Here is a 15560-nt window from a genome sequence, read left to right as displayed (position 1 = left end):
ATTTTGTTGAATGATTGGAGAATTTTCTTACCTCTTTTTCCTTTATTTTCTACTTCTAGAACTTCTATTACATGAATATTGTACTTTCTGGATAGATAGTATACACTTATTGGATTGTATGTTTTCTCTGTCATTTACATTTGACTATTCTCTGCAATATTTCATTGGCTACATTGTTCAAAATTTTAATTGAATTCTTTAATTCCAGCTCTTATTTATAATTTGTAAGTATTTATTTTGTTCTCTGATAATTTACTTTAAAAAAAGACACTTTATGGACGTAACATCTTTCTGAGGAGGTAAACTATAGAAAATTTTTTTTGAGAGAGAGAGAGAGAGAGAATTTTTTAATATTCATTTTTTAGTTTTTCGGCGGACACAACATCCCTGTTTGTATGTGGTGCTGAGGATCAAACCTGGGCCACACACATGCCAGGCGAGCGCCCTACCGCTTGAGCCACATCCCCAGCCCAATAGATAATTTTTTTTCTTTTGTTTCCTGCATTGTCTCTGTTACTTCTGAATTCTTCTATTTGTTTACATCTGTTTTTCGTAATGCAGTCTTTCCTTCATTGCCCATTCATAGGTAATAGTAAAGTAGTAAAAACAAAGAATTGGAAGCTTCGGGCAATGGGTCAGACCCATGGACAAATAGGCTTCAATGCATGATGATTTGCAATAAGTTGCCTCATCACTAGGGAAATACTGAAGGTGTCATTATCTAAAGGCCTTTTCTCTGTGCGTTTCAGTTCTCCAGAGGTTTCTGTAATCTCTTGTTTGGGATATAAAGTCCTGGCTGCTCTTATTCTGGGAACTGTGCAAAGAAAGACGTCATTCAGCAAAAAGAGTTTTATTTAATCCTTCTATTTTCATTCTGGCACCTGCTATTGTGCCTGGTTGCTCAAGATAAGGATTTAGGATAAAGAAAGAGATATACTGAGTCTCAAAGGAAACATCCATGAGCCACTGAAATGCAGAAAGCATTCTGGAACAGTTGTAACTCCTGATAGACATGCCCTGGGGCCACCCCCTTGTAAACTGAGGGAAACTGGCACGCTTAGAGAAATCCTGTACGTAGATGTGAGGCTTTACTCTGGCTCTACCTCCAGTTTGGCCCCCAACTACTGCCCCTCTATAAATATTGGAGCTCCTATGCAAGGAGGGACTTCTCACTCTCCAGATAGCCTGCATTTCCCCTTGCATGTCTGTCTACTTACTGTGCATTTGTCTAATGTGCTGAGATTCTTTTTCATCACGTATGACAAGAACCCCACTGGTCCGGAGTCGAATTTCCCTTTCCTTCAGGGATCTCCTAGGACCCTTCTCCAGAGACATCTCTTCTCCCATGACATCCCCAATCCTTTTTTGTTTAATTTTTTCAGCAAATAAGTCTCTTGTCTCCAGTAGGATGGGAGAGAGATAGTGGTCTGGGTAGGCAGTGGAATGAGGATGGGACAATTGCTGCTTGTGGAGACTTTTACCCGTATTTTCAGCCTTTTGCCTCCTTCCTGCTTTCTCCTGTACCTACTGCCTCTAATTTCTGAGGCATTGGGAGGATCTGCTCATTTTTCATGAGCATCCCCCTGGGAATGCGCGTAGGTCTCTGTTACCTCTCTTCCAAACACTTCCTACCTTCCAAACATCATTGACATCTCTCATCTATTGTCTTCTCTCCTCTACTCATTATTCTAGAGATTTATGGTTTTTATTTCTTTGCTATAATATATAGAGTTTGGGAAGAAGAGATTAATACATTGTTTTCATTTGCCATGTCTAACCAGAAATCTACTCTCTCATATTACTTTTTTATATTTGGCAGTCAGGTGTTGGGAGCTGGTGATAGTGGGGATTGAACCCAGGGTCTTATCCAGGCTAGGTCAGTGCTCTACCACTGAGTTATATCCTCAGCCCTTTTGAGACAGTGTCTCACTTTAAGTTGGCCAGGCTGCCTCAAAATTTTGATTCTCTGCCTCAGCCTCTCAAGTATCTTGGAATGCAGGAGTGTGCTAACTCCCCTGACCTACACATTTTAAAAAGTGAGATGCCTAGAACTGAAGATAGTGTTCAGGTCTGATGTCCCCATTATAGAATAAAACTAGATACATCCCTTGATCTAAGTGTAATTTATTTTTGGTTGCAGCCTATGTTTCTGTTAGCCTTTTGCCCCTGAATTTGTATTTGGCTTCCATTTGACTGAACAGTGTACAACTCCAGGTTTTCAAAGTGATCAGGTTAGGTGTCCTGTGATCATTTTTGTGTACCTTTGTCAGTCCTCTCTTCTTATATCCCTGGGATAGATCCCACAGTTACTTTCTTGATTGCTGCTAGGTTTTTGCTAATTTTAAAGGATGTTTTTGTATGCATAGATAAGAGTGCATTTTTACCACACCATACTGTTTTTGTCAAAATTGGTATGAGTGTTACACTGGCTCCTTAAAAAGGATTTGGAAAGTTTCCTTCTTTATGCTCTTGAACAGTTGAAATATCATTGGGGAAAAATTAACTAAGCTGGCTAAATGCAATGTGGTATCCTGGATTTGATCCTGGAATGAAAAAGGAATATTAGTGGAAAAAACTGGTGATATTTGATTATAGTCTATAGTTTGGTTTAATAGTATTGTGCTAATAATGTTAATTTGTTAATTTTGAAAAAAGCATAATGCTTATGTAAGATGTTAACAGTAGGGAAAACCAAATGAAGAGCATCTGGTAACTTTTTTTTATTATTATCTTTGTAACCTGATTATACATCTACAGTTATTCCTAAGTGAAAACTTTATTTAAAACAAAACAAGAACAAATCACTAGGGTGACCTGCATCTTATGAATGTGTAGGACTTCACCTTTAAGCCAGACTGTGAATGGCTTTTTTTGGTAAGAAGAGGGGTGAAGCATTTTAACAAATTTCTCTTCTACAATAATTATAGCTTTTCTGTGTCTTCCAGGGTCATCTTAGATCATTTATGTTTTCCTTTGGAAACTATCCATGTCATCAGGGTCTTCAAGTGTATTCATGTAGTGTTAAGCAACATAATATCTTATAATTCTTATTTTTTAATTGTTCTGTATCTATGTTTATTTCCAAATGTCTTATCTTATTTTGTGTGGGTATTTATTGAGCTATGGGATTAATTTGGTGAGTTGAGACCAATTTTTTTTAAATATCTATTTTTTTTAGTAATAAGTGGACAAAATGTCTTTACTTTATGTGGTGCTGAGGATCGAACCCAGTGCCTCACACATGCTAGGTGAGTGCTCTGCCTCTAAGCCACAACCCCAGCCTGAGACCAATATTTTTTAAAGTGAATAGACTATAATAAAAAACTCAATATATATTGATTTGTGGAACATTAATCATATATATATATATATATATATATATATATATATATAGTGTGTGTATATATATATTGTATATATATATATATATATATATATGTATTTCTTCCTTTGTTAACCTGAAAATATCTATCAAATCACAAATGCATGCAACTTTTGACCTAGCAATTTAATATTTGGGAACCTATCCAGGTATATAATTGTAAACATGCAGAAATGATATATGTACAACATAACTCATTGTAATATTATTTATAATAGTGAAAGATTGGTAATAACCCAAATGTCTACCAATAGGACTCTTTTTTAAATTACAGTACATTCATACAATGGAATACTCAGTAGTTGCAAAAAGAATGAGGAAGGAATCTATGCACTGATGTGGAAAGATATCAAGGATGTATAGTCTAAGGAGAAAACAAACCCTGGTGCAGAACAGTGTGTGATGTACTGCCCTTTGTGTTGAGGAAATAGAAAAATCTGTATTTGTGTTTATTTGCATAGACATGAAGAAACTCTGGGAGGACAGATAGCAGGAGAACAGTGTGGGCAGGGGAGCTGGGTGGATGGCAAGTCAAGAACTTTCACTGTGTACATATTTTTTACTATGATAAGGATACTTAACAAAAGATCTACCCTCTTCACAAACATTTAAGTAGACAACAAGTAGCTACATCTTTTTTTAAAGGCTAGAGTTGAATTATACATATGAACAACCTCTTCAAAAATGAAATATAAAATGTTGAGCCAAAGAAGCAGCACTTGGAAGAATATGCCCAGCGTGATTGAGAATGCTCCCAGGTTCCTGCAGTTCCTGACGCAGGCTACACTGAACTGTGTTGTCCAGGGATGCACACATAGTTGGGGGAGAAAAGACAGTGTCACATAGTCATGAAGTTTGAGAAGCCTTATCTATTGCACTGTCTCACTCTTGTGTGACAGATACAAAGCTATTCTGTTGACCAAAGATTGGCCTCTTCAGGGCAGAGATAGCTAAGTGTTTACTTTGCAGGCATTGAGCTTTATGTTGATTTCAGATAGAAGGAGAACACTAGATATTTGCTCAGCATGTCTTCAAATGGGCAAATACAGGAAGTATGATACCTTACAGCATTTTGGTTAGCTTCTTAAGAACACTCTTCTTCTTTTTAGGTAAATGGAAGAGCTGGAGACCAGTTTATTCCAGACTCGGAAAGCACACAGAATAGAACAAATGGTAGCGAGATGGCTTCGACGCTCCCGGGACAGCTCAGCCCGGTAAGGCTCCCACTCCCCAGTGAGCAGATTTTTATCTGTCAGGATTTGGTATCCCTGTGGGAGGAGGTTTTGCCAGTCCTGGCAGCACCTGGGGATCGCAGTCTCTGCTTTGCTTTGTTCTTACACCATATGGGAGGGAGAAGTGTACATAGTTCAGTGATTTGGCTGGGATGCCTTTCCCTGTACCCCCACCCCAACATACACCCACACGCACAGTCACATTCACCTCAAACTCACACACATATTTAAAGAAACAGACACAGTCACACAAATGCTCTTGCATACTCATACACATGTACATATGCACTTTGTGGAATACATGCTCATATTCTCTCTCTCTCTTTCTCTCTCTCTCTCTCTCTCTCTCTCTCTCTCTCTCTCACACACACACACACACACACACACACACACACCCCTTGTCTTGGTATTTGATATGTGAGCCAAGCAACCTGCTGTTTATATTCTTTCCCTATCTTTGTTTCCTGCAGCTGTTCCTTCCTTGTAGTCCTTATTTCATTCTTAACAAAATAAAATGAAATCAAATACAGATCTGATTTGACTGCTACAAGAGAACTTTAAAATATGTTCTGTTTTAAAGTGTTCATTTTCCATCTCAGATTTCCCGTCTGGCCCTGCCACAGAGATGAAATATCACATGTCAGGTGTTTCTGAGACACACATTCTTCCAAAGGAAATGGAAACAGCTGTTCTGCTGCCCAGTAAGAAGCTTTGCTCACTGGGCAAGTTCCCCAATCCTCACACGTTGAGCTGAGATAAGGCTATAGAATTAGTACCATTTTACAGATAAACACCTGAGGTTCAGAGAGTAATTTCTTTAGGACCATTCCTGCTCAGAAATCTTTGGTGAGTCCCCATTTCTTATAGAATGAAGTCTAAATGGTTTAGACTTCCAGTTTCTCTGTGGTTGACCCATAGTCCTTCAAGCTATTTATCTTACTACTCGCCTGCATTCATATTATGCAAAAATGAACTATTCACTGTTCACTACTACAGCCACTGTCTCTTCCCCTTTGCCCCTTGAACCTGGGCTCCTATACCAGGCCCCTTCTCTCATCTGCATATGTCCAGAACCCACCCATGGTTAAGGCTGCCTGAAGTACTGGGTCTTCCATGAAGTGTTACCCAGTCCACACTCAGAATGAACCCTCCCATGGGACCCCGTGGTATTTGAATTATAGCCACAGCATTGTGCTCCTCCTGGTGTGTTCAACTTCTTTGAACACATTCATTTTCCTTCTTCTAGACCATCCTTCCACAAGGTCCTGGAAAGTATTAGCCTAATCTCTGTAGCCCAGAAGTGACTGAGTTGTACAAGCATTAGAGGTGATCAGGTAGTGCTCAGTGAATGAATGGGAAACTACAAAGCATCTTGTTTCCCAGTATTCTGCAGAACTTAGTCCTGTGAGGTGCTGCTCCACTAAAAACGATCCTGTGACGAGAAGTGTTTGGGAAATTATGTTACCTATGTTCTATCTAATCATGTACCTTGTTAGTTCATTATACATATTATGCACATGGTATCAATTAAACCTTTAAAAAGTTCTGCAGAAAAGATACCCATTTAATTGGATGTTGCCTAACTATTTGACCTTGGAACCTGTTAACATCTTACTTCTCTCACAGGATGTACATGAGAGATAATATTGACCTCTAGCAAGCTTTCCCCCCGCATATCCTCTTTGAGGTACATTTCACATACCATTAAATTCAACCAAATATACAACTAAGTAGTTTTTAGTACATATATATATATATTTTAGAACACAATCTGATTTTAGAACATTTTTAATACTCCAAAAAGAAACACTATACCCACTGTCATTTCCCATTTATTCCTTCCCTAGTCCTAGGTTCCCACTAAAGTACTTTTGGTGCTATAGATTTGCTTATTCTGGATATTTCACATAAATGGAATCTTAAAATAGAGTATCACTTGGGTCTGGCTTCTTCCACTCAGCATAGTGTATTCAAGATTCATCCATGTTGTAGCAAAAATCACTATTTCATTTATTTTTATTGTTAAATAATATTCCATTATGGAATGTTTTCTTTGTTCATTTTTCAGTTGATATATCATAAACATTTGGATTGATAAATACTCTCAAAAATATATAGCATGTATATATACACACACGCATGATATGTATTTATATGACAGAAACATTTTGGGTTGTTTCCACTTTTTGACTATTAGGAATAATGCTGCTATGAACATTTGTGTAAAAGATTTCATGCAAACTTATGTTTTCAGTTCTTTTGGGTATATACTTAAGGAATGGACTAGCTGGGTCACATGGTAACTCTATGTTTAATTTTTGAAGGAACTGCCAGACTGTTTTCTAAAGCAGCTGCACAATTTTACACTTCTGCCAGCTTTCTATGAGGGTTCCAGTGTCTCTACGTCTTTGCTAACACTTGCTATAATCTGTCTTTGTTATTGTAGGCATTCTAGTGGGAATGAAGTGGTATTTCATGGTTTTGACCTGCTTTTCCCTGATGGCTAATGACATTGAACATCTTTTCACATGCCTAGGGAGTTGTTTTGTTTTTAAGTGCTTGAGAAAGAAAAGAAAGAGAGAAGTTCCTCACAGCACCCATGGAAGACAGCATTTTTGCATCTGTGTTTCCAGAGTGAATCACATGTAGGCTTGTTTAAACAGTTTTTCATCTCTGATTCTGAAACCTGGATATAGGCTGGGTTCTTGTTCTCCTCTGATTACTTTTAAAATGATCAAGAATTAAAAACCCTAAGTTTGGGTAAATACTTTTTCCAGGAGTAAAGTAAAAGGTACCACTTACCATCCAGTTGCTTAATCAGGAATCCTGAGAATCGTACTGAATGCCCTATATCTGGCCCACCAGCAGCTCCTGTTGATTTGCCTTCAAACGTATCTCAGATCTTTCTGTCCCTGGGAACACTGCCATGGTCATTTATTCTTTCTCTGTCCCAGCTAATTCTCCACTCTATAGACTTTTCAAAATGCAAATGGCTCTTGTGCTTGAGCTAGCCCCCAATTCCATCACCCCCCACCCCAAACTACTCAGTGGTTCTCCTTCCATTGTGCCACGGCCTATAGGTCTCTTCCTAATCTGCTCCAGCCTAACTCTCCAACCTCACCTTGTTCCTCTTGCAACCTTGGTTAACATTTTCCATTATTATATTCCCTCTACATTCCTGGAACCAATCAAGCTCTTTCCATTTTACTCACTATTAAGTTGACCTAGAAAGTTCTTTCTTCTCTTCCTTTTACAGCTGGTCCTTATTCTTCAGATTGTTTAAACATCACCTTCTTTACAAGGTCTTTCCTGATTATCTAAGGCACGGTGGGTCCATCCTGTTTCCTCCACTCACCACACTTGGTAATAACATCGACATTTATCTCAAATCTCTCTGTCCCTGGGAACACTGCCATGGTCATTTATTCTTTATCTGTCCCAGCTAATTCTCCACTCTATAGACTCACCATTTACCTATTTATCTCCCTCACCTACTTATTGTGTGACCTTTCTCCCATGACCCGACTGTCACATGTGAGACCACGGACCATGACTGTCTTGTTTTACAAAGTATTCTCAGCTGTGGCAGAGTGCTTACTATGTAGTAAATGTTCAATAAATTTATACTGATAAAGAGCTTTCATAGTATAGGACTGTATTATTTATTTAATATATTTGAAATTTCCATCCCTCCATCTTCCAAGAAAAAATTTTGATGGCATACAGTTTTAAGACATGTAGGGAAAATTAAATAAAAAATAAAAATGTTATAAAAAGATTTCCAGCTAATTAGATAGGATTTAGCATTTTAATATTTTAATATTAACATTAGCTCTGAGTTTCCTGGTAGCTATGGCCAGCAATGAAGGAAATACATCAAAATGTTTTCTGTAGTCCAAAACAAAGGAAACAGATGCTCATCTTCAGTCATATCAATTTACACACATATTCTGTTATATTTTTTTCAGAATTAAAAAAACTCCATGGGGCTGGGGTTGTGGCTCAGCAGCAGAGCTCTCGCCTAGCATGTGCGAGCTGCTGGGTTTGATCCTCAGCACCACATACAAAAAATGAAATAAAATTTAAAAAAATAAAGGTATTGTGTCCCACTACAACTAAAAAAATATTTTTAAAAAATTCCAGTCATTTCAGCCTTGTACTCACTCACTTTACCTGTAATTGGCATTTTTTCCCCATAAAATTTGATCTCTGGCTCTGAGTGAACTATCCAGGAGTAAATTTGTCAAATAACAATAACAACAACAATAACACAATACTAAATGCTTTTTTTTTCCCCTTATCATACTGGGGAATTGAACCCAGGCCTCACACATGCTAGGAAAGTACTCTGCCAATGAGCTAAATCCCAGCTCTGCAAAAAAACTATAACACATTGAAAGAACTCCACAAACAAAGTAATTTTTAACCATTTTTCTTTCATTTAAATGGTCGTCTTCTTTATAGGTTTATATGATTATAAAAGTGATAAAATGGAGTTGGGGGTATAGTTCAGTAGTAGAGTACTTGCCTAGCATGTGCAAACCCTGGGTTTGATCCCAGCACCAAGAAGAAAGGAATGAAAGAGGGAGGAGAAGGAGGAAAAGAGGAAAGAAAATAGACTTAGATCATAGTATAACTTTCCATTTAATTATATCAGGTTTTTTTCCCTGTGAAAGTTTCCATTTTTATATAGTTTTAAATAGTATCCTTTTCTTGGATGACTTTGTTAATTGCTTCTAAGCTTACAAAAATCCTCATCCTATAAAACTTTAACTTTCAACTCTATTTATAATAATTCAAAATATTTTACAAGTAAGTCTTTATTTTGAGTTTTAGTGAATGCTAGGAAATGAAGATCTATCTTGATCTTTTTCTGAGATAGTAAGTAGTGGTTTGTATCACCATTAACGCTGAGCAATCTTTCCCTTCTCAATTGACTTATTCTTCCCCAACCCCTCTCCTTTGTTGTATATGAAGGTCCTGTGTCTCCAAGTGGAAGATTGGATCCATTTCTGGGCTATTCTGTTCCATTGATGTAACTACCTATTTTTAACACAACTGTGTTAAAATTATTTACTATAGCTTTGTACATCTTATTATCTATTAAACTAGGCTTCTATTTCTTGTTTTCAGTGTTTTTACTCCTACCTGCCTTTTCTGCCATTTGAACTTTAGAATAATTCTGTTATTAAAGCAATTAAGCATGAGATTCACTGAACTCTCTTATGCTTAATCTAGAAAGGTTACTTCTATGGAACAAGATCTAAAGAAGCAGAAAGAGCTTAAGGCAACTTCTTACCTTCTTCATTATTGCTTACTTGTATCTTCAGGGTTTGAAAAGAAGATTTCTTTCAACTTAGCTTGGAGGACTTGAGGAGGGGAGTGACAAGGTAATAACATTTTAGAATCGGCAAATGTTCAGTGAAGATAAAAAAGATAACCAGAAGTTTGGTGACTTGTATAAATCTATGCTTAACTAGGGGCAAAACCAGAGAGGACCCCAGATGTCCTGATCCTAGCTCAGTGCTCTTTCCAGCTTCCTTAGGTTTTTTCGTCTGGAAGGATGTTAGAAATGCAAATTCTTGGACCCCCCCCCCCCCAGACCTACTGAATTAGAAATTCCAGACCCTGGTGATCTGTGTCTGAACCAGTCCTCCAGGTGCTCTAAATGACTTTAAGCTTTTACTAAAAGAAAACTTAGCTTGAATCTTTTACTAATGAAGACACATGCACATGTCTACACACACAGGAACAAGGCACATACATACATGTGTGCACACCCACATATGTGTACACAAACACATGTATGCATACGTGTACACATATACACATAAGGCAGCATCTTTTGTCAGAAGCCCTTGCTACTGGTTTTTTACACTTTCCCAGTTTACTTGTTCATTACAACTATAAACAGCCAATTTAATAATTATAAGACTAGTTTTTAATTTTTTTTTTAGTCGTAGTTAGACACATACCTTTATTTTATGTATTTATTTATTTTTTTGTGGTGCTGAGGATTGAACCCAGCGCCTTGCACATGCTAGGCAAGCGCTCTAATGCTGAGCCACAACCCCAGTCCCTATAAGGCTAGCTTTGTTTGACCTTTTCAGTATTCCTGGTGGTGTAGCAAGCCCCTTTTAGGTACCAATTTTTATTGCTGCTTTACCTGTGGGCAAAATGGAAACATTTGAAGAGAACAGTCTGGAAGCTTCCTAAATGACATCCAGAAAGTTCCATTGTTTCTCAAATCCTATTTTTAAAGTAATAATGGAAGAATTTTCTTTCTCTAAACTGTAGGAGCATTGTGCTTGCAACGTTGAATGCCACCCTAGAAATTTTCACAGCCCCTAGCATATTCATCTGATTGTGACTACGTGCTAAATTTCTTTCTGGTATAGACTCAGCCTGCTTCTCTTTCAGCTTTCTTTGAATATACTTTAAATTACAAAATCCAGTTTATATCAAATTTAGCTTTTTAAATCACTCAAGCTGAACACAATAAAGTGTTTAAACATAGATTCAAAATAGTTTCTCCACATCTTGCTGAAACATGAAGGTAACTTCTTTGTTACAGGACAGAGGTAAAATGTATTTTTCCAGCGTATCAGAGAGCAGATAAAAAGTCAGAGAAGATTTGAAGCATAATCTGTTTCCATCTGGTAATTTTTCTTCTCACTGTTATTGATCTGCTCAGTATGAACTTATGACCTGTGAAATTTAGAATTAGCCTACACAAGACTGTTTTTATGATAGATTCAACATGTTTTTCTGGTTCTACCTTGGGGTAAATCTGGTTATCTGACAGGAATTTCATTAGTGTGATGATGAGTCTTATACACTTACAGAGTAAGATCACAGAAATGACCTCAGATTTATGGTTTGAAGTCATTACAAGGCAGCAGACATATGTTTTTGGATCAGTGCTTCATTTGATATTTATAAGATGCTTCAGAGGAGGAAATTTTGTTACAGAAATCATTTCCTTCAGCTTACTGTCAAATATTAAATGTTCCCCTGTGAGAGAGGCCACAGTTTGGTCATGTACTTAGGTAATCCCTTTCCAAACAAAAGCTAGAACATGGCCTTTGGGAAAATGTCAAATCCAGACTTTGAGCCAAAGCCACTGACACTGTTCAGGGATTAGTCAACACAGCGGGGCCTCATTTGTCCACCATTGTTGAAGAATACCCCCTTCCAAATGGAAAGTGTCAGATAACTGAAGCCCACCCATTTGGAAAGCATCAAAGTGGATTCTTTTGAAACCCTGTGGTAAGGGTTGTTCTTTCTTTTGTTCTTCATTTTGAAACCCTGTGGTAAGATTTGTTCTGTCTTTTGTTCTCCTGACAATTATTAAGCCTTATTCTATGGCTAGCATTGAGTTCAGCACATGGAACAAGAAATATTCAGTTCTTGCTATGCAAATTACACTACAGAGAGGACAAGAGACTTTGCATTGGTTGTTATGAATATGGCGTGTGTTTCAAAAAGAGATGTACCGTTTATTGGGCACATTCAGCACATTCCGTAGATATTTCCACCTACTTGGAAGTTTGAGAAGCAGGTAGGCAGGTAGAGTACATGGTTAGGCATGTTGGAAAAAGAAAGAAAGAAAGAAAGAGAGCAAGAGAAAGAATATGTATGCACGCACACAGAGGGAAGAGCTTGTCCAGAGGCCAGTGTTTGAGGAACTCAAAAGACACTAGTTTGGATGGAACAGAAGTTTCAAAGAAAATGACTGGCTTGGTCTGAGAGACTGGAGTGAAGGGCAGAAGTGGTATTAAGCCATATTTAGGAGTCTGAATTAGGACATTAAGTCAGGGGCAAAATGAACAAGTTTTCATTTGTAAAATCAGTCTGGCTGCTACATGGAGAATTATCCAGAGAGAAAAGAATAAAGAGCAGGAGGCAGTCAGGAGCCTATTTCAGAAATCTATCTGTAGGCCTGGTGGTGGGACCCTGAAATGGAATGGGAGATGTGGAGATGTATGAAATAAATGCACATCTTTAGAGATCTTTTGATGTTGGGACTAATGTGATGTTATGGATGAGAGGAGGGAATGATCAAGCATGACTTCCAAGAGCCTGGCTTGGGCAACTGCCATAATCCTCATGATACCCTTTACTGAGCTCTGGGATATGGAGAATATGAATCCTGGTTAGGACAGTAGTCACAGGGCTGAGTAATGCACCAAATTAAGCAAACATAAAGGAAAATGAACTTGCAACTTATATTCAAATTGTAGTTCTATATATATTTTCACCTTTTTCTAACTATAGGAGAGGTAAAACTATAGAAGGTACCATGCTATATATGCATAGTATTTTGCTATTTATTTGTCCACTGAGCACTGATGCTTCCTGTAAGCAGAGATCTTCAATGTAGATGGATAAAATGTGGTTCCTGCTGCTTCCAAAGAATACAAAGTTTATTATATTTGGGATCTAATAACTTCTAATAAAGGGTGAGTCAGGTCTCTAAGATAAATTATGTCTAGCTAGGAAAACAGAGAAGGAAGAGGTGGCATTTGAGCTGGACTTTGACCTGGCTTTACACTTTCCTACAGGGGCAGCTGGCTGAGGCCCAGCACTTAAAACTAGTGTAGAAGATATTATTTGTCCAGAGTAATGTCCTAGAAGGAGTGTAGGGCATATGGATGCTGGCCACTGCCTAGGTCTGAGGACACAGGACCACAAGGGCAAAGCTGAGGAGTTTGACTTTTGTTCTGTGAGTGGAAGGGAATCATGGGGACAGAATAATCCCAGTTCTCCTTTAGGAAAGGGATTCCAACTACAGCTTAGAAGTTGCATTTTCAAAGCCTTGGTTCCTTGCATGTCTGAAGTTTCATAGGTCTGTGATACTTTGTTGATATATAGTCTTGGGTAATTCTTTGCTGTTCTTGGTTTATCTATCCCTTCTTGGGTTGTTTCAAGTGTTTCTACTATTCTGAGTACAACTGTGATGAATATTTTGGAACATGCAAGAGCCAGGGTCTTTCTGAGTTTATACTCTATTCTAAGACTTCACTAGGCACAGGGGACACAGAGATGAATAGATGCCATGCTTGCCTTGTTAGGAACTTATGGTCTAATGCAATTATATTATATTTTCCCTTTGGGATCATTACTAGTCCAAAGAGTAATAGGTGGTTGAAGAGAATGATCAAGTTTTAAATTCATATTATAATTTCCCTGATTTATTTCCTAGAGAAATGAAATAGCCAATTTATATTGTCAGCCCTGAATCTCAGCGTCAATACATGTTGGGTTTTATATTTATTCATATTTGGTAATTTAGTAGAAATGTAATAGTACTCTGTAGCCCTTTCTGTTTTGCTTCTTAATTAATAAGGTTGTACATTTTCTTATTTACCAGCTTTGTTTCTGCATGTGATAATCATCAATTTTCTTGCTCTGAGCATTTGAAATCTGGATATTTACCATATGCATTTGTGCTTGTTCTTCTCATATTTGAATTATAAGCTTTCTCCTCTCAGGATATTTTTGTTTGTTACTGGAGATTTAACCAGGGGCACTTTACCACTGAGCTACATCCCCAGATTTTTTTTTTTTTTTTTGAGACAGGTTATCTTTAAGTCACTTACAGCCTTGCTAAGTTGCGATCCTTCTGTCTCAGCCTCCAGAGTCACTGGGGTTACAGGCATGTGCTGTGGCACACAGCAGGATTTTTTTCTTTTACTTTCTCTTTCCTTCCTTTCTTTCTTTCTTTTTTTAAAATTTGAGACAGTATCTCACTAAATTGCTTAGGGCCTTGCTTTGAACTTGCAATCTTCCTGCCTCAGCCTCCTGAATCACTAGGATTATAGGCATGCACCACCATGCTCGGCTAGGATATTATTTTTTTAATCAATTTACTTATTTAGTTTTTAACCTCTTTCCTTATTATTTTATTGAGATATACTTTGCATTCTTATATCCATTTAAAGTATACAATTCAATTATTTCTAGTATATTCACAGAAATGTATAACTATCACTACAGTCAATTTTGAAAGATTGTCATCACCTCCAAAAGATACCTCATAGCTATTAGCAGTCATTCCTCATTTTCTCCCAAACTTCCTTTGTCTGGCCTTAAGCAACCACTCATTTACTTTCTGTCTCTATAGATTACCTATTCTGGAGAGTTCACAAAGGTGGAATCATATAACACGTATTCTGACTGGCTTCTTTCACTTAGCACAGTGTGTTCAGGGCTTATCCATGTTATAGCACACGCATCCATATTTCATTCCTTTTACTGCTGAATAATATTCTGTCATGGAATTTTTTTATCTATGTCATTAGTGGATGATTTGTCTCCACTTTTGAACTGTTAGAGATAATGCTGCTATAAACATTTGTGAGCAAGTTTTTATGTGGACATACATTTTCATTTCTATTGGATATATACCCAGGAGTAAAACTGCTGGACATATTATGCTCCATGTTTAGACCTGAGAACTGCCAGACATGAGAAAGAATCCCTATTCAATTTCATTGCCAAAAGCCACAGCAAGCAAGCACGTGTGATCATTGCCTCTGTCTGATAGGAGCACAATGAAGCTACGATCTGTAGAAGAGAGAGAGGTCAAATGTGTGATTACATGTTGAACTTGCTCTCATTCTTATAGCAGTATTAGAGTTTAAGAGCTCAGGCTCTCAAATCAGACCATCTAGGTTCAAACATCTCTGTTTGGAGGCCCAAATCTACATGATATCATATATAGTACATGAAATATACCCATATCTCACAATGAATAGTTTTTGTGACTCTAAGGTTTGACACATTCTATAAAAGTACATTTTAGATGTTTACTCTGATATGTATTAATTACCATTTTGATGTTTAAAGTTTTTTTTTTCCACACATAGGAGTCTCATTCATTTTTCATGCATTTTTATAGACTCTAGATTTGTATTGTCTGGTATGGTCACCACTACCCACAG

The 15560-nt window shown here is 37.5% G+C and overlaps 1 protein-coding gene across 4 annotated transcripts in view; it reads left to right on the top strand.

Annotated features, from left to right (window-relative positions):
- Positions 1 to 15560, top strand: part of Frmpd1 (FERM and PDZ domain containing 1) — a 171150-nt gene that overhangs the window by 117836 nt on the left and 37754 nt on the right. For all 4 annotated transcript variants that reach the window (XM_058578055.1, XM_058578052.1, XM_058578054.1 and 1 more), the window contains exon 2: positions 4492 to 4596. In XM_058578055.1, coding sequence (XP_058434038.1) covers positions 4496 to 4596 — 101 coding nt within the window. In that variant the 5' untranslated portion in view covers positions 4492 to 4495. The remainder of the gene's footprint in view (positions 1 to 4491; positions 4597 to 15560) is intronic.

This window comes from Marmota monax, unplaced genomic scaffold (genome assembly GCF_021218885.2).
Source record: "Marmota monax isolate L192 unplaced genomic scaffold, Marmota_monax_Labrador192_F-V1.1 WCK01_AAM20220418_F8-fsc00069, whole genome shotgun sequence".
Lineage (NCBI taxonomy): Eukaryota > Metazoa > Chordata > Mammalia > Rodentia > Sciuridae > Marmota > Marmota monax.
The sequence above is the reverse complement of the archived record's forward strand: the minus strand, read 5'-3'. Positions and strand labels throughout refer to the sequence as shown.